The following is an 18,422-nucleotide window of genomic DNA, read 5'->3' as shown; positions in this document are numbered from 1 at the left end:
GAAAATGTTTTCCCTAATAAACTATTTGTCTGCGGAGCATCTGTCAATGTTCATGGTTTGTTGTCACACTGTGCTGGGTAAAACCACTCATGTTACTACACTGCACGTTTAGACACCAGAGTACAGTGTACCTAACTGTACTGTATGACAAACCGGGATCCTCAGGCTTAAGAGTCCATTTGGTTTTTATCCTAGATAACAGGAGTAGGTGATATGGATAAAATCCTGTATCACTGCACCTGCATTTTTACAGTATGTCCCAATATTGATATATATATAATGGAACACAGATTTTATGGCTGTGTAAGCACAAAGTACCCAGACATTAATAACTAATCAATCAGTCCTGCTTTGCAATATTGCCAGCAACAGCCTCATACAACCACAGATATTAGGGGATAGTTTCCATAGTATGAACAACATGGTGACACTTGACCAGTGTATATTATCTCACAGTATATATGTTGTCATGTAGCCCAACACTATGAGATAACCGGGACATGAGTTGATACTGTATATTACCAGTCTGGGATCCCAGGGCCATGAGTGACAAGCAGTGTTGTAAAGCATCTAAGATGAAATAAATATTATGTACTTGTATCAAACAAGCTAGACTGTATGTACCCCGCTGAATTTGCAGATCTGTAGGTTTTTAACATTTCAGAAGTCAGTTTCAAAAGTCTCTGCAACCACAGTTAAAGGTTGTGTCAAAAAGACCAAACGAGATGATCCACAATAATGCCCCCATGCCCAGCACGTCTCTCATTCTGTCAATGCATTTTTATTAAAACATTAAATACACGCCAGCATATTTATGCTATTTACGACCAATGTCACAGTCTGATTTGGTCCTAAGATACTATATTTTATTATTGTGTTGTTCGGTTTACTTTACGTCTTTAAAATAGGACTTTTCCAACTTTGAAGTAGGAAAAACCCACCTCTGTCACGCCGTATTCAAGTTGTCCAATCAGGAGCCACCAACTCCTCCAACGCTGATTGGTTACATTCTCCACCGTCATGGGTCGCTGCTGCTCGTATTCACGAACTCATCTACGCTTTTTTTTCCGGCCGTCCTCTGGTTTCACGGCAGGGGTGTACGTACCGGTGACAATCTGCGCTCGAAAAATGAGCGCAGTGACATGAACGAACTCCAGGAACTATCCAAGTCAAACCTGCCCATTTGAGCAAATTCAAGATGGTTTTGGAAAGCGTTTCCAGGATAATCAAAGTCCAGCTGCCGGCCTACCTCAAGAAGCTTCCGCTACCGGAGACGATCGGTGGATTTGCAAGGTTAACAGGTAAATTCGCAGCAGCTGTGTTGCACTTCCGACTGTCCTGTAAATACCACTTCCGAACTCGTCTGAGACTCTTTTCGGCACAGAGACCGTAGTTAGCCTGCAAGCGAAAACACAGTCATAGTCGTGCTGTAAGTGTGTGTCCCTTACCCAACCTGTGTTAGGTCCTAAACTGCTGCTTAGCTCCTGCCAAACTCTTAATCATCGTTTTATTTTGTGGTTCTGTCCAGCAACATCAACTTTGTAGTGACCTTAAGGTCGTACCTGCTTAAAAACAGCAGTGCCTTGCACAGCTAAGTTTGCTTGTGTTTTTTAAATGTGGAAACAATAATGACCTTAACCATTGAGTGTCCTCTGCTGTGTCTGTGAGATCCTGTTAACCCCAGCAATATGAAATCCGATGCTTGTGTGCCCTATAGCACAACATGCAACCGCCTCAGTCTGTCCTAACCACCAAGTGATGCACAGGCATGACAGTCCTGGGCTAGAAGGTACAGTACGTGCAGTCTCAAAACGCAGCCTGCTTCAAGATCCCTGTTTTGCAACCTTTTTGGGGCCTGTGACCCCATCCTAGTTCCCAAGAACCTCACGATCCCTGCAAAGCAGAAAATTTCCATGTAATAATGTGAGGTAAGGCAGAGCTGCAACAAGTAGCTAATTCATTGATTAGCTGATCTATAAACATTTAATTGATTAATGATTATTATATTAAAATATTCTCAGATGCTTTACAGACCAAATGGGTAATTGAGAAATTAATCATCAGATGAATGCATAAAGAAAAAATCATTAGTTGCAGTCCTAAATGAAAACATGGTAAGCTGTTGCCATGTTTTCATTTAAATAAAATGTATTCACATCTTCACAGTTTAAGCAAAGGAGAGCGAGTGGATACGGCAGTGAAAGTCCACCTTGACGCTGATCGGCCGCTTCAGCTTGACCTCTCACCGACCTTTTGGCGAGTGTCGAATTTAGCCTAAAAATAAACCCAAAAAGGCATAAAGCAGAGCTATGCTAAAACATTTTTGTGACAAATGACATGTTAGAATCATCTGTGTAGCGCTTCTCTGAGAAGGCCATACACCCAAAGAACACAGAGAAGGCAAGATTTTAGTGATTGTGGTACTTCCCGCCATGTGATTAGGATTTGCTGAAGTCAGTATGGGCTTCGGTTTTAAGTTCGGTGTCTCCAGATGTTTGCCTGCAGATAAAACCCATTACGGTTATTGTCATAAATTAGCAGTTTAGTCAGTTCAGATTAGAAGTTAAAAGATTTATTAAGTGCTCCTACATGTAAAATGAACTGAATATAATTCCCTAAAGAGATTAAGGATTAGCAATGTCCCATTAGGCTCCAAAATCCATTTATTGAAAGTATTTTAATTGCCATAAGAGTATTATCAAAAGTTCCAGGAGCCGGGGTGTAACTCCCAGCTAATATTAAAATTATGTAACTGTGGTTAATCCGCACTTTGCTTCACTTCTCTGTTTTCTCCATGTATGGTGGACTGTACGATGGGCTCAGTGTGGCATTTCCCCTGGCAGCTGGTAGTCTCCCCCGGTGTGAGATAGCAGAGTAGAAATGCGGAGAAGAGGTGAACTGGTTCTCCGTAGCCGGTCCAGCAGATACAGTGTGCGACCTTGCAGTCGGCTCACTGGGATTGGGAGGAAAATAGAAACAGGTGGATCAGAGGTTAGACTCACCTAAATCTGTTTACATACCCACCTGTTTGCAAAATTGAGTGTGTTCACATTTCCACCATCAAACACATCATCATGGGGAAAGGTTTATATGTATAGAATTACACCAAACGTACGTGAGCACAGCAATATTTGAAGATATCTTCTGTCAGATCATACCTAGTGCATGGCAGGAAACAAATGTGAATACAGTGTGTAGATAGTGTGAGCAATGTTTCTCACATGTACACTGCATTTGAGCGGTCCACCCAGACATGTTGGCCCCCACCAGAAAAGACGTGTGTGGATTTATTTGACGTTCCTTTACAAATCCCAATGAACTAACTGTTGTGTGTGGCTTGATTGAAGTCTGCCAGGTTGGTGCAGGCCGCAAAAATTTGAAGTTAGCTTATGGATCGAGGTAGAGCCACAGCTAACAATCTTTGATCGACGTAACAATTTCTTGTTTGAGTTGTTTAATCGTTTTGTTTTATAAAATGTCAGTTGATATGATAATGGTGATAATGTCATTGTGATAAATGCAATCAGTGTTTCCCGTAGCCCATAGCGATTTCTTCAAATTGCATGTTTTTCTCCAACCAACCTTCCAAAGTAAATGAAAAGAAAAGCAGCAAATCTTAACATTTGAGAGGCCGGAAACCGTGTTTGTTGTTTTTCCTTCAAAACGACCCAAATAGGCAATCAATAACCAAAATGGTTGCCAATCAGTGTTCTACTAATCGTGTCAGTTCGTGTCGGATTTCAGATGTTCCCACGTGCACCTCCTCGTATTTTGGCTAATGTGTGTATGATGTGTCTGCAGTGTCAGAGTGGCTCCGGTTGCTGCCTCTCCTGGGAATCTTGGCTTTGCTGGGCTATCTGACCATTCGCCCATTCCTGCCTAAGAAGAAGAAGCAGAGAGACAGCCTGATCAACCTGAAGATCCAGAAAGAGAGCTGCAGAGTGGTCAATGAGATAGACATCGAGGACCTCAACAGCGCTAATATGTGTTACTGTCGCTGCTGGCGTTCCAAAACTGTAAGTTGACAGGTTATTTTTCTGATTTTTTTTCTATTAATTTATGTTTTTGTTTTTTTTCTTTTAAACTTCTGGATAAGTAAGAGTTTATGCTTCTGTATCTCACTGATCAGCTAATATTAAGTTGTTTTCCTGTTTTAGTTTCCAGTTTGTGACAACTCACACTTGTTGCACAATAGGCTAACTGGAGACAACGTGGGACCGCTCATACTCAAAAAGAAGATACTATAATTGACCGCAAATGGGAGTTGACCTCTCCCTTTCCCATCTTTAGTTTTCAATTCTTAACAGTTTGTAATTTTGTCCATTTTTTTTTTTTAAGTTTTTTTTTTTAAATTTTGATCTTGCCTTGGTGTCATGTTTATGTTGGTCAGAAAAAGTAACTTCCAGAGTCTTTTATCTGAAGTGGTCCTAACACATAAAAACATGAATTTCCACAATCTGAAAACTGTATCTTGGGTTCTTTAATGGCATTGTGCAGTTAGGAAGGGGTTTCTATTTGGTTTTTTTATGGCCATTACTCATTTTTGTTGGTTAACAGGACAACCTATTTATATGACTCAATTCAATTTTAGTCATGTCTGTCTTTCTGGAATCGGTTACAAATCATTAGGACCACTTCGAGGGGAAAACTTGAAACATAATTTCAGTGATGTTATGATTTTTAATTGTTTGGGTGTTTCCCCTGATGCCTTCATTCATAAATTGTTGTTTAAATTAAATAATTACTAGTCCAACTTGTAATCAACATTCGCACTCCGTTTCCATTTTGGACGCTTCTTTTGTATAATTGGACAAACAGCCTTTTTTTTTTTTAAGCTTTCTCTCTCCTGCTTCAGATTTCCTGTGTATGCCAAATATTAACATACTGTCATCTGTGAAATACTCTTATAAGTTATTGTGAATGGGAGGCTTCTTATTATTCTTCAAATGTATTTTGTTCATAGCCTTTAAACGTGAGTTTTGCATTTTGTATTCAACTCTGTTGTCTTTAAACATTTCATTTCACTGTACCGTTGAGTTATATACAGTTTTAACCTACTTCCCTATTAAGTAACTTATGCAGCATCATATTTTGCTGTGAACTTTTTTTTTTAGCTTCTGTACTGTCATAATGGCTGGTATATAGTTGACTTCCTGCTGTAGCTTTTTCTTTAGTTCATAGTAGTAATAGTTTATACATAAATAGTTTGCATTGTCAGATCTGTGCTTCTACGATGATGTCTATGAATGACTGTTTATAAACCCGTGTAAGGTTAGAATTCATTCACTCTGCATTTAAAATGTAAAAAGGAATAGTCAGGATGTTTAACTGAAGTTTTGGCAAACACCACTGCAGCTTTATTCCTTCTGTCACTACTACGACTGGGGAACACTTCACGTAACCTTGAGCTGAAATGAGTGTAAATGAATGACAAGGAAACGGAGTACACCCCCTTCAAAATGTGTGTTAACTCATTTTTTCCAGGTAAAAGCTACATTCAGGATCATATTTAGGTTTTCATTCTTATATGCAAGCTATCCACCAATACAGCATTCAGTTTTTCTCTTGTTCAAATATTTCATAAATATGAAGAAGTAAGCTGGTATTTTCAGTAAGTAATTCAAACAGGTTTGTAAATAGAATTTAACAATACAGTAATACCTACTAAATATTCCCAAAAAGGAACACTGTAAGTGATAATTACAACTGCCAAGGTGGTCATGTTTTCATCCAACATCTGCAGGACAGACATGGTTTTAGATGTGATGAGATGATGATCTGACCTGACAATTTGTGTATTTGTCATTTTTATTAACAGAAAGCGATGGGAATAGTTTGAGTCCAGCTACTGTTGTTTGCAGTAAAAAAAAAACAAAAAAATCAACTGAACTATTCACATGTATCATGTTTGTATGACATCATTTGATGAGTGCATCAGTATTGGTGTGTGTTTGCGCCAAGTTTTCTAGTTTATTAAAAAAAAAAAACTGAATTCTAAACTTCAAGGATTGCAGAGGTAAATTAAACTCATTACTAAACATACATCAAACTGTATAAATATACACTATGTTGCAAATTCACCACACAGAAGAAATGTATTTTACATATAGCCACAAAATTCAGAGATGGACAATTCTTGGTATTTTTTTAATTTGTTTTCATTATTTTTTTATATTAAAGTAATTATTTATGCTAAATACTGCAGAATTATCAAATAGTTGCTAATAATATATAAGAACCTTTTGAATGAGGTAAAATAAATAAATTTTAACGAATCAAAAACAACTTACACTGCATACTTCTGTAATTTAAAAAAAAAAATTCAGAAGTTATGTAACAAACATGATGAAAAAAATCTAAATCTACTTTCAATCATAATCAAACTATAAAAGGTTGGGTTTACATGAATGTTTTGGACATGGACATTATCACTGGTGAGCAATTCATAACATTGAAAGCAGACAAATTGCCATGTAGTAGATGATAGGAGTTTCAGCAGCTTTGTGTATAAACCAGGGGAATGTATTGTGGATTATTTCAGTTTTCCTGAGTACTTGTAAACAACACAAACCCTTCTCATCACCAAGACAAACAGCTAATACATAATTTATTAAAAAAATATACACAAACACATAGCTGGAAAAAATGTACTGAGTACAGAACACCTAAAGACTTAAATGTATGTCAACTGTCTACTCTAATTTTAAATAAAAAAAAAATAAAAATACTGCTACTGTCAGTACATTCAGTTAAGTAGCTCTCCAAAGGAAGATGTTTATAATAAAATACAGCATTATCGCCTTTTCAAGTCCAAATACAGGAAATGGCTTACAGATATGTAGTCATTAAAAATGGGCAAATAGTGGGTTGATTGAATGTGACAAGTGGGAAAAATAGCCTTACAAAACAAATAAACCACACATATGTACACACACAAACACACAGACAGTACTTTATATATAGGGTTGAACATTCATTTGAGACCAGAAACAAAACCACCTCTTGTACACTGTTCATACAGCACGACAGTGCAGAAGCTTGAATTTGGGTCATTTGTTTTGAGCCTGAGGCCCTGTAACACCAGAGGCTATAAATACAGGGTGATTCATGGGTTCACCTGCAGCACCGCAAACATCGGGAGCAGACCAGCAGATGGAGAGACAAAGAGCCACTCGGTGGCTGAAAGAAAGCTCAGATATCCGAGGTGTGAATGCACACCGGAAGTGTCATTAAATGTCCTCACTCACTGGATGAAGACAGGTGGTGTCAGAGTGTGCTTTCATAGGTGACAGGAGTTTCATTATCATCTTCACCTTCTGCTGCAGTGCCTGCAAGATGGAAAGAGACAGAGGTAGAAAATTTAACGAGAAAAGCTTCAGTAAAAGGCTGATTACATGCATACAGGAACTACTAAAGACTAGTCTTCATTCATGAGTTGCACTTGTGCGCTGTGGTTAATCGAATACTCTCACACTGTAACAGCAACAATGCCACTGTTGTGAGGATGAAGGCTTGAATGACAGGGTAAACAGCCAACCTTAAAGCTATGCAAATCTTGTGTGAGTGGACGCAGCTATCGCAAAGGTGAGGTAGGGAAAAGTTTGCAGGGAAATGATATTCACTACTGGAACAACTACACCTACAAAGTGAGGTTGGACGGGGGTATTGAGCTGAGCTGAATTGTTGAACACAGGACTTCACCTACCTAAGAAAAAAGCTGATAAATTGGGTTTGACTCGCTCACCACAGGCTGAGTTCTTCGGCCTCTGTAACAGGCGAGGTCCAGAGAGCCCTATAATAAGAGCTCCTACGGGGGCTGTGACAAGGATGGCCAGCACAGCCACTGTCAGCACAGCCATGCCGTACTTCTGCAGCTGCTTGTCGTCTTTTGTTCTGGCCATGTCTAAAGCTGTGGAGCCTATAGCTGCCTGATGAGGAAAAAGACAATAACAGTGTTTCCTCAGTGCTCACTCACACAAAGACATTTACCATCACCACGACAGAATACTTGAAACTTAAATGATATTTCAGTGTATGTACTTTTAATTCAGATGTTCGCAAAAGAAAACATATCCTCCCGTGTACTACAAAAAAGAAATTACCTGGCAAAGAGAGTCTCCTTAAATTCAGACCCTCAAATGAGCACAAAAAATAATTCCAGAGAGAGGAGTTTACTGCTGACAAATATTTCAGCACTGACATACCTGTACTGTGGCTTTGGGCATCCAAGCAAGGGCTATGAACACTTTTTCCCTCATGTTAAAGCCCGCACACAACACACACACAAAGGTGAAGAGGACTCGAACCAGGAGGGCAATGAGCAGAGTTGCTATGCCCAGACCTAGACAGACATATAGACAAGAGTCATGCAGAGATGTCACAAGTAATTTTTGAACCTTTTTTTTTTTTATTTTTTTTTAAACCAGAAATCTGGGTGCAACCTTCAAACAGTATAGCGCCACCTGGAAAAGTCACTGAAGTAGGATGAACACATTTTTCAAAAGGACAAACAGCCTGCAGTCTGAACATTTGAGCTGAGGATTTAATAATGGCCGCAACATCTGCTCCTCTCATCTTTTTCAAAAGCAGCAGTTTTTTTTTGATGAAATATAATGTACTGTACGCCATTTCCAATAATTACAGTATATCAGCCTTACAAATATGCTCCTAAAGAAGATGATGCTCTGAAATAATTTCACAGTGAATTCTGGGTATTTAAGACAGTAAAGTTTCTGGCACGTTTTTGTCCTTAATATATTATTTTACAAGAAAATCTAAAATAAGTGCTGCCTAAATTGCAGCGACTTGTAGAAAACCAAAACTAAGTTATTTTTTGCCCTTTGTTCTAGCATGAATAAGGGTATTTTTCTGGAGAAAATCTAAATCTGTTTCCCAAGTAACTCCCATACTTGAACTACTATGGAAGTACAATATGAGTGCTAAAAGAGAATCATGTTTTAGTATTTACAGATAAAGAGATTAAACTCTCCCAGGGCTTCTTTTTTAGGCTATGCAAACATATTTACATCCATATAGTCACATTTGAATCCCTCACAATGATAACAGCCATCTCACTGTGTTATTTTGAAGTGTATGTGTGGCCGTCTCACCAACTGTGTGTCTCTCCAGCTCACACACTCGTATCTCTGCCCCTATGAGTCCAAAGAGTAGAGGCTGAAACACGTCCCACGCCCAGCCCACCACTTCTTCCACACGTGCCTTAAGACAAACAGAACACACAAAGAGTTTGGTACGGTTGTCTTTGACATGCAGCAGTGCAGACATTTGACCACTGGTGTACCGATGAAGAACTTACGGTACAACAACAGGTTTGAAAATGGTATGCCTTGACAATTCATTTCGCAATGTACCTTTCTGCCAGGTTAACCTTAAAAATTCATTTTCAGGGGTGGATGACTTTGAATAGAGGCCTGAAAAATATGCTGTACGTGCGACAGATATTATATGCATATGTTATCACCTTTTCCGTCCCCCAGCCAAGCCCAGCCAGAAATGCCAACACCAGGGTGCACAGGCCTCCAGAGCCAGGAAAGCCAGCCACACTGCTGCCGAACACGGCAAAGACGGACAGACCCAGCACCAAGAAGGAACGCTTCATCACTAAGTGTCTCTAGAAGAGAAAAACAGTCAGTGATTACACACAGAATATTTCAGTATAATGAAATCTATAAATACAAAATTCACACTTGTAATAGAGTTGGCAGATATCAAGTGGTTGAAGACATTTTATACATAGCGGTACTCGTCTTCATCCTATATGGATTCATACTGAGGAATTTCTTTAGAAGTCCTAAGTGTGACAAGTTATGAAGTTAATACATTTTCTGGAGTTGAGATGGTACAGTTATATCTGTTATGCATGGAAATTCTTGACCCTGTATACTTTCACACTTCCCGACTCTGAATCAAAAGTGTTCTCGTTAGACGTCCTCCAAGTTTTAAATCACAAGTGGTACACTTCACTGACTTTTTCCTCAAGCATCCGTTGGTTCATCTCCAGTTGTTTCATACAAAAGCTGTGGTGAAAGGATCACTTAGCAAGGGTAAAACTGGCCTATGTCATGGTAATGCTGAGGGACCATGCCTACCTGGTCAGCACTAGGAAAGTATTGGATCACGAAGCCAAGAAGAATCCCAGTGACCATCCCACCGGCCACCTCCAGTACACCTCTCAGGAGGTTGTACCAAGTGGAGCCTAGAAGGATCCGCAGAGAAAATATACTATTGGTACAATATGATTCAACAAATTAATTGTCCTGAAGGTGTGTGACAGTAGCTGGTTTAAAATTTGTGGTCTTAATTAGGGTTTTACATGCCGTTGTTTAAAATGCGCTGTGGTCTGGCACAAAAAAAAAAAAAAAACCTTTATTTTTTCACAAGAGCTCACTTACACCCTCTGCTGAGCTCCTGACAAACTACAGATAAAAGTTACTAATTTCAAACTGCTGTCCACTGCACTGGATGCCACTCCCCTGTAGATAAGTTAGTGTTGTACTTACAAAAAAAACAAAACAAAAAAAACCCCACTGAATTCGGTTCTTCTACTTTTCTTTCCCATCTCCATGCACGCAAACACATACATCCATGTGTTACCTTTGGCGAAGGCCATGCCCAAGCATGTGGTGAACCCAGTGATGGCAAGAATGTCGTCAAAACTGCCTGCAGCCATTAGCAAGGTGGGGATGCCCTGTTCCATGCCGTAACCGTCCTTCTGGAGCAGCAGCATGGAGGGAACCACCACTGCTGGAGACACAGCACCCAGCACAAATCTAGGATGCGGAGGAGATGTAGCGTTTATCAATTAATCACTCATACAAAGATGTAACACATAAAGAAGTGCCTTTCGAAAACATCAGCCTTTGAGTACACTTTGAGAGATACAAAAAGGAGACATTGAATCAGAGTGACATATACTTTATGAGATACTGGGCTCAAATTTGATAGGATGAATATTATGTTCTTGAATGATGCCTTGATCATGATAAGCTTATAGACCTTAACTGTGTTGTAAATATAAACTTGATTTTGATTTCTAAAAGTTCTTATTAAAATTCTGCTATGAATCCCAAAAAAGAACGAATAGAAAATTACTACACTGTTTTATGATGATAGCAATCTTCTTTATTGTTTCTAAAATGCCGCTAGCCTCATAAATGGACATTTGAGATGGGCAGTACAAAAATATTTGTTTTGGCTCCTATCCACGCGCCAACCGCTGATGAGCCAAACTTTCAGAGGTGGAACAGGCCATCAGTGAATAAAGCTTCATATGACAAGTTCCTTTTCAATTTCTGAGGCACACAAATGCTGACAGTTTTTGCAGGGACAAAAAAACAAAAAAACAAAAGCCAAAACCAAAAAAACACTGACACATCTTATCTTGTGACCTATAACTAACCCGGAAAGACATCACTCATTATCTGTGTGTAGATAAAAGGGTGCAATGTGATCTAGTGTTGCTTGGGGAGTAGTGTCTACTCTATTCTCTGCTTCATGGGAACATGGTCCTTGTAGGTACGGTGTGTTGTACAGTATTAATCAGCCTTCCATGTCTTATTTCTAAGGCTTGACTTGCTCACTTCGCGACTATCTACAAGAGGAAAATACTCCTGTATAGCAGAGGGTTGAACAGTCTGCTTACAGAGCAGATAATGGAAGTATGGACCAAATGCTAATTGGTTGTAAATTAAAAATGACATTAAAAAAAAATGCTTTTCTTTCTATTAGGAACAAACAATAAGTCTGCGTTTTTAATATACCTGTACCCTTGCTCTGCTTAAGAATACCGGAAGAATGTATCAATTTAAAGAGCTCCTGAAGGTTCCCTTGATTTACTGCATGCAAAACTTAAACGTGTGGCCTCTTGTCCTTACTGTCAAACTACTGAATTAAAAAAAAAAACAATTTAAAAAAAAAAAGTAAATATCTTTGATTCCTAAATATTAATGAAAGAATGGAACAGGTTCCTCAAAGCAACTGTGTCTGTCTGTCTCTCCTAATTAAGGAGAGAATGGAGACTGGAGACAGAATGGAGAGTGAGAAGTGTTATATTTACCCAAGGATGAAGCCCCACACCCAGGGAAAGCCCATGAGGAAGTGAGAGACCAGAGCTGTGGTGCAAGCCTCTATCACGCAGGGCCCAACTGCCACACGTATACACACAGACTTTAGTTTCCTCAGAGCCTGGAAGCACAAACACATACATGATTCAGGAGTTTGTAACAGTAGTTAATCAAATTTGGTACAGATACATGTATACAGTGTAGTGATGTTTAGCAGTACTAAAGGATTAGTTGAATGATTGACTGAAACGTGAAAACTGATGGAGAAAAAGACTTGACAGCATTTGCTGTCACAGCTTCACTGAGGCTCAGATTTGCTTGCTTCTCCTCATTTTATAAAAACTGGAAACTAAATACTTTGGATTTTTTGACTGCTGGCCAGATAAGTTAAACAATTTGCAGAAACCGGTAGAATCTGACTGGGATTTATCATTACTTTTGAGAATATCTAGGCTCAAGGATATAACAGTGATAAAAAAAAAAAATGGAGAATGAGGCATACTGTGGGATCCAATCCGAGACCGGCTCTAGCCAGAATGATAGCCAGAGCGATGTTCCTCAGTGACGTAGACCATCTGAAGTCGATGTACACTCCCTCTGTTATAACTGGGATGTTCCTCAGCAGGAAACCCATCAGCAGCATACCTACAACACAGCAGACGGCGTGAGAGGAAAGATGATCCTTTCCACCAAGGAATACTGTTTATTCTTTAGGACTGTCTCTCATGCAGCTACAGAACAAGAATAACGCTCACCTGGTGCTTTTTGAACTTCCGGCGCTCAAATTGGATACCTGAGACTATGAGGCTCAGTGTGGACTGTAAAATACTGTTACACAAAACTAATAATTCAAGTTTCACCAATATCCAAACCTACTCTAAAACTTCAGTCATCTGAACGTTGTTCTGCTAAAAACATACAACATGACTAGGAATATTACATTATGAGGAATTAACATATTATTAAGAATAACTAAATGCTGCAGAATGTAAGAGATTTTATGATTCTGGATGTAGAGCACGTGTCAAACAAAAGAATAGATACAGAGCAAATATATAAAACTGTCAATGAGTGGGGACAGACGACTGACCTCCTCAAATCTTTATAACCATAGCAATCCTCCTGGCAGTTCATGCCAAAAGATATTTCAAAATACAGAAATCAAAACTGAACTGATAAATTAGGCTACTCTTTTGAGGACATGACCAAAAAGAAAAGAAAAACAGGAAAGTGAGGTTTAGAGAAAAATAAACTTTTAAGTTGTACTTCACTCTACCTTTTGATGTTATTTGCGAATGAGGAGTGGCTCAAGTTTCCTGGATTTTTATCTTGTTAGGGGTGCAGTTAGAGACTTTTTCCATTTCCCAATTCACAAAACTAGGAATTCACATTATATTACATTTAAACCATTCTCAAATGCTAAGAAAGAACACATTTACGTTATCTTCTGATCAATGCTGTGATTTATATCAAGCCAGCATTGTTGCTATAAAATAACAGCACTCCCTTGGGTAAACCGGGCTGATTTGACGAGAACCTGATCAAAGCTCATATCGCGTGTGTTTCGTAATTAGTGACAACATCAAAAAGCCTTTTTCCCCTGACATCTCTGGATAAATCGGGGGATCACTGATATGCCTTTTCAAGTTAACAGGACCATAATCATGTAGGCTAATAATACAACAAACAGAAGCAAAACACAAAATAACAAAACAGACAAAAATGTAGCGCACCAGCAGCTATTGGGTATTTGATTAAGAAATGAGCAAGTGAGTCGATTGTACAGTTAAATCAGAACCCCCTTTTGTCCCTATGCTTTTTTTCCCCCCATCAGTGACAAAGTTGAACATTAATATTTGGTTGACCACCTCATATAAATCAACAGCTTCTCAAAGACATCTGAGTTTAGTTTTAGATTATTTCGAGCGTGGCCACTGTGATGCATGAAACTTGCATTAAGATCTGAGTCGTCTTTGAAAAGCATTTATTAAAAAAAAGTTGCTCTAACACTGACATAAATGAACCATAACAAATACAATTCTTTGTACTTTACATACCGAACACTCATGTTAGGGCTGTTACCCATTTGTAGGTATCTGGACTCAGTTGAAGTAGCCTGTCAGCTAATGCTAGCTGCTCTGGCTTGTGCTTGTGTGGAAAATTTATGAGAAAGTAAGAGATTGGGATCACTAAGGGTAATGTCATGACAGCACAGTGCACCCATTACCAAATCAACCTGCCATTTGCTAACCTCCTTGAAGTACTCCATGACTGATTCATCTGCTAGAACTGAAATTATGGACTGTAACTAAGACTATGGTGGTAAATAATGATTCCACAGTTGAGCTTTTATGTAATCTGTGTAGTTGGTCTGAACAGAAAAATGGCAGGCATTTCCCTTGTCAAATAGGCAATTTTAAACTAACACTGGAATAAAATGTATTGTGTTACTAGATATCACCCTGGTGGAGGCATCTCTGTAACTAAACATGAAATAAAGGCTTGTATAAACCCACCCATACATAAAGCCACTGAGTTCTCTGCCTTACCGAGGAGTGGTGGGAATGGTGGAAGCTTGGGCAGATGGATGAGAGCCACCAATTTGCCACCAATGAGTGCAGAGATGAAGAGTATTGTGATGCCAAACAGGTTTCCCCCTGGAAGACATTCGTCCTCTGTGATGGACCAAACCACTCCGAAGAGCACAGCTGCCAAAAGGACTGGAGGGGACAGAGGAGAATGACATTAGATTTATAGTGTGTTACTGTCAACAATATGATCATTCCTTTATACACCTTAGGAGAAGAAAGAAGTGGAGGGAGTAGGAGAGTGTGGGATAAATTAATTACTACAGATATTTTTGCTGCATTACAATTATCAACCTCAAAAACTTCCTCAAATGTAATTTAAAAGAAAATGCTAACAAAGCTACTAAGAATTCAGTGTTGTACTATCTGTACATTAAAAAAAGCTGTTGTGAACATAAATTTAGTAGTAGTGTCTGGGTTAGCAGAGCAGCACTCGGCTCAACACCTTACTAAGAGAGTATGTCGGTTTCATCTGTCATTTTTCCTCCATTTTTATATGTGTGTGTATGTATGCATGCATTAACGTAAAGGTAAGTAGATTAATTGTGTTTTATTCTATATTTACAAAATGGCTTCATTTATTAGATGTTCACAGCATAAAAGCAAGGCATGTCAGGTCTTCAGTTTTTCCTGATCTTGAGTGACAGAAGGGACAACCATGCAACAAGTTTGCAGGTAGGAACCCACGGAGCCAGCAGGAGACCCCGACAGCTTTATTACCTTTGGTAATGAGAGAGGCCAGGAGGCCTCTTGGTGGACATGGACAAAATCTGTGGAGCAAAGGGCAGCAGACCACTGGTGGGTCTGTGTTTGTGCCTGCATCCACCACAGGGTTTCGAGGAATAAAGTAGGTCGTCTCCTCTGTAACATTTGGACTGGAGCAGCGCCGTACCACCACCTGGATTTGGTTCACATTTAGGTGCTGGAGAAAAAGAATCAGGACATGGAGAGGGACAGGTCAGTGATAACATGTTTTATTAGTTGCCCAAACACCAAGTCTGTAAAGGCAATAAAGGCAATTTATAACAGCCTACAATGTTTTTCATAAACATATGAGGTGTGTGATGTCCCACTTCTTTGCACTTGCTGAAAGAATAAGCAGATTTAAAAAAAAAAAAAAAAAGGCTTTTGGTTCGTTAAAATTATTATTGTCATCAATATTCACCACAGTTCATTTATTAATATCTGGATCTTACACAAGTAACTGGGCAGTCAAACTAGTCTAAATAAATGAGGTATCTCACACGGAACATAAAACCTGAGGTGTCACACCGACACAAATATGAATGCAGTGCTTATGGAAAGATGAGAAAACTGGTAAATGTCCTTTGGATTATTAATTGCAAAACCTTTATTAACAGTAGTACTATCAGTAGTATTAACACAGAGGTACGTCATACCAGCAGATTACAAGCTACTGTTTCTTGGCAAATAATAGGGTGAAGATATGAACTTGCCCACGAAGCTGATAACTGTGACTCCCAGAACACCCTCTTTGTAAAAGGTAAGTAGATTAATTGTGTTTTATAATATATATACGAAATATAGAATTGCTCAGGTGGGTACATTGGCTCAAAGTTTTGACTTTGCCTCTGGCTACATTTCAGTTAATTCTGACAAATGATGAACAAATGCCAGACAATTAATTTAAGTGTTAGAGAACAGTATATTAAAAATTGCAAGCTTTAAAATGACAAACAGCAGACTAATGCCAGGCACAAAGAAGCAGAGGAACATGACAGTAACCACATCATTTATATGTGACTTAAAATGTCTTATTTAGTGAATAGAAAAAAAAAACAACAACCCATAAAGCCTATGTAATTTGAGAACTTACCAAAAACCAATTGTTATCGGGCTTATAACTACACTTTTCTGTTTTGTTAAAGCAGTAAAAACTGAATAAAACTAGGTTAGACCAGAGGGAATAGTGTAAGAGATTCATATTAGTAATATACTTTACCTCCACGTGGTTTGCTGCAGGTAAAGCAATTTTGTCAAGCAGTGGGCTGGGTACTGGACTGGGTGCTGGACTAGGAGCAGGACTGGGCGCAGGGCTCGGCTCCCGGGCAGCAGGTTTGGGCTGAGCGTCTTCCATGGCAACTGACTACAGTACTTCTGGTCCCTTCACTTCTCTGTTACAGTGCATGAAGCTGAAGGGTGGAGTGGGCTATTTGTGGGCAGTTCCTTCCCCCCTCGCTTCTGTACGTCCAGCTCTCACCTCAGGCTCCTATTCATACAGCCTGGTTTTATCAATAGAAAAACAAGTTTTTGTTTACTTAATATTGCAGAACAGTGGCGTTGGCGCAGGTGTGGAAATTAGCATGACATGCAATGAGTTTAATCTCACGCACTGGTCTGCCTCCCCACACATACGGGCTTTACAGTAAAGATGCCTGTTTAAAAGACACGGTTTCACTAAATTGTACGAACACTGCACTGGCTCTGTCCACGAGGTGTTAATGATGAAGGAAAAAAATAATTAATTAATTAATTTAAAAAAAAGAACCACATGACTAAAGCCTAAATGAAGAGCTATGTGGGTGATAGTACATGCTGCCTGCTGTGTTTACTTAACATGTCAACTCGTCGCACAGAGGAACAGGGCTGTAAGTTAACTTCTTAAATCGGAAAAGTCAATTCTCTGCTCCACTCTTAACAGCTTTTAGTTGAAGCTATGTTACACACAAACGTTGGAAAATTATCTACACTAAGCTAACGCTACTACAATGTTTTGACAGCTGGCTGTGGCGACAGACGCTGGTTAATCCAATTGTGAACAGACCACACTAATCAATGCTTACAGGTTCGACCATATGGCACATCTAGCTACGTTAGCTCAAGTAGGTTGGAGTTAACTAGCAACTTGCCAGCAGCAAAGCTCGGTAGCCATCTAGCTAGCCGCCTAAGCAAACTACATGTCTGAGAACGGGTTGACTTAGCGCTTTAGTTCGCTTTATTTGTGAAGCTGCGTACACACACGCGTAGGAACAGAGACAACCGAAACCACAACTAACTTTACATTAATTAGCCGGCGAGGAGGCAAATCCACGCCTAGTGATTAACCATGTCAATAGATCCATTGTCGGACACCGGCCTGTGGCCACAACAACGCTAGCAACAACGCATTTCCTCAAAGTGTTAGACTGTCTTTTAACTGCCAGTCCTTTTACAAACCAACGTTAAGTTAGAGACAGCGGTGGCTTGGCACACGACGCACTACTGCCCTCATGGTGAACTCAGTGAAGTCCCTGTAACGTAAGCTAACGTTACACAAAAGTAACGCCAACGGTAAATAAAGCGAAGGTCATGTTGACTTCCCACTCCGACACACGTTGCGTACAGCTAATTTTCAAATTCGGCGAGATGAGTGTTGTCCGATAGCGGATGCATCGCCAGTAGCTGCCCGTGTGCTGCCTACCGACAGCTGTCAGTGAACTGTCCACTCCCATTTAAAAGCACAGTAGCTAGCGACAGCTACCGCTCCCGACCCCTCTGACGGGATTCCCGTAGATATGTAAGGTTATTTTTTAAAAAAACAAAAAAAAACAAAACAGGAAAAAAAACCCTCACCTCATATCATACACATTGTCATCTCTTGTGAACTATACGCGGCAGCGTTTCTGGCAGTCCTGTGGCAGATAGACCAGCTGGGAAATCGGAATGAGGCGGATTAGCGATGGCCAGGCATGTATGTACCCAGCACAGGAGTGCGCGGTTAGATTAAATGGAAGAGTCACACAAGTGCATT

General features: G+C 39.6%; 2 protein-coding genes across 12 annotated transcripts; one reads left to right on the top strand and one right to left on the bottom strand.

Moving 5' to 3' along the window:
• Positions 1–1,054: 1,054 nt before the first annotated feature.
• Positions 1,055–4,457, top strand: cisd2 (CDGSH iron sulfur domain 2). Of its 3 annotated transcripts, none has more exons than XM_040146204.1 (4): positions 1,055–1,301; positions 1,718–1,789; positions 3,802–4,016; positions 4,158–4,457. In XM_040146204.1, exons 1-4 carry the CDS (start codon positions 1,199–1,201, stop codon positions 4,245–4,247), a joined length of 480 nt encoding a protein of 159 aa, XP_040002138.1. In that variant the 5' UTR covers positions 1,055–1,198; the 3' UTR covers positions 4,248–4,457. The 3 variants fall into 3 exon arrangements, with proteins under 3 accessions (XP_040002138.1, XP_040002139.1, XP_040002140.1); XM_040146206.1 differs by lacking the exon at positions 1,055–1,301 and adding an exon at positions 1,313–1,429; XM_040146205.1 differs by lacking the exon at positions 1,718–1,789.
• Positions 4,458–5,781: 1,324 nt separating this feature from the next.
• si:dkey-162b23.4 (sodium/hydrogen exchanger 9B2) lies at positions 5,782–18,373 on the bottom strand. 9 transcript variants are annotated; one of them, XM_040146193.1, is made up of 14 exons: positions 17,250–18,137; positions 17,026–17,067; positions 16,635–16,914; positions 15,392–15,593; positions 14,633–14,803; positions 12,586–12,728; positions 12,077–12,204; positions 10,615–10,790; positions 10,110–10,216; positions 9,482–9,631; positions 9,111–9,219; positions 8,205–8,341; positions 7,706–7,928; positions 5,782–7,328 (listed from the first exon to the last, which is right to left on the bottom strand). In XM_040146193.1, exons 3-14 carry the CDS (start codon positions 16,767–16,769, stop codon positions 7,267–7,269), a joined length of 1,743 nt encoding a protein of 580 aa, XP_040002127.1. In that variant the 5' UTR covers positions 16,770–16,914; positions 17,026–17,067; positions 17,250–18,137; the 3' UTR covers positions 5,782–7,266. The 9 variants fall into 9 exon arrangements, with proteins under 9 accessions (XP_040002127.1, XP_040002131.1, XP_040002130.1 ...); XM_040146197.1 differs by having other exon boundaries at positions 17,849–18,137; XM_040146196.1 differs by lacking the exons at positions 17,026–17,067; positions 17,250–18,137 and adding an exon at positions 18,245–18,373.
• Between the last annotated feature and the right edge of the window lie 49 nt (positions 18,374–18,422).

This window comes from Xiphias gladius, chromosome 15 (assembly GCF_016859285.1).
Source record: "Xiphias gladius isolate SHS-SW01 ecotype Sanya breed wild chromosome 15, ASM1685928v1, whole genome shotgun sequence".
NCBI classification, from domain to species: domain Eukaryota; kingdom Metazoa; phylum Chordata; class Actinopteri; order Istiophoriformes; family Xiphiidae; genus Xiphias; species Xiphias gladius.
Note: the sequence above shows the minus strand (reverse complement) of the source record. Positions and strands in the feature narration are given on the sequence as shown.

What these genes read in the sequence shown, in the direction of transcription:
- si:dkey-162b23.4 (XM_040146196.1), bottom strand. Translation starts at nt 16,769, where the DNA reads ATGGAAGACGCTCAGCCCAAACCTGCTGCCCGGGAGCCGAGCCCTGCG. An exon ending in GGGCATGGCCTTCGCCAAAG is followed by an intron (nt 10,217 to 10,614) that starts GTAACACATGGA and finishes GGATCCTTCTAG; the next exon opens with GCTCCACTTGGTACAACCTC. An exon ending in TTTATCAGCTTTTTTCTTAG is followed by an intron (nt 7,329 to 7,705) that starts GTAGGTGAAGTC and finishes TCCATCTTGCAG; the next exon opens with GCACTGCAGCAGAAGGTGAA.
- cisd2 (XM_040146204.1), top strand. Translation starts at nt 1,199, where the DNA reads ATGGTTTTGGAAAGCGTTTCCAGGATAATCAAAGTCCAGCTGCCGGCC. An exon ending in TGGATTTGCAAGGTTAACAG is followed by an intron (nt 1,302 to 1,717) that starts GTAAATTCGCAG and finishes TGTGCCCTATAG; the next exon opens with CACAACATGCAACCGCCTCA. An exon ending in GCTGCTGGCGTTCCAAAACT is followed by an intron (nt 4,017 to 4,157) that starts GTAAGTTGACAG and finishes TTCCTGTTTTAG; the next exon opens with TTTCCAGTTTGTGACAACTC.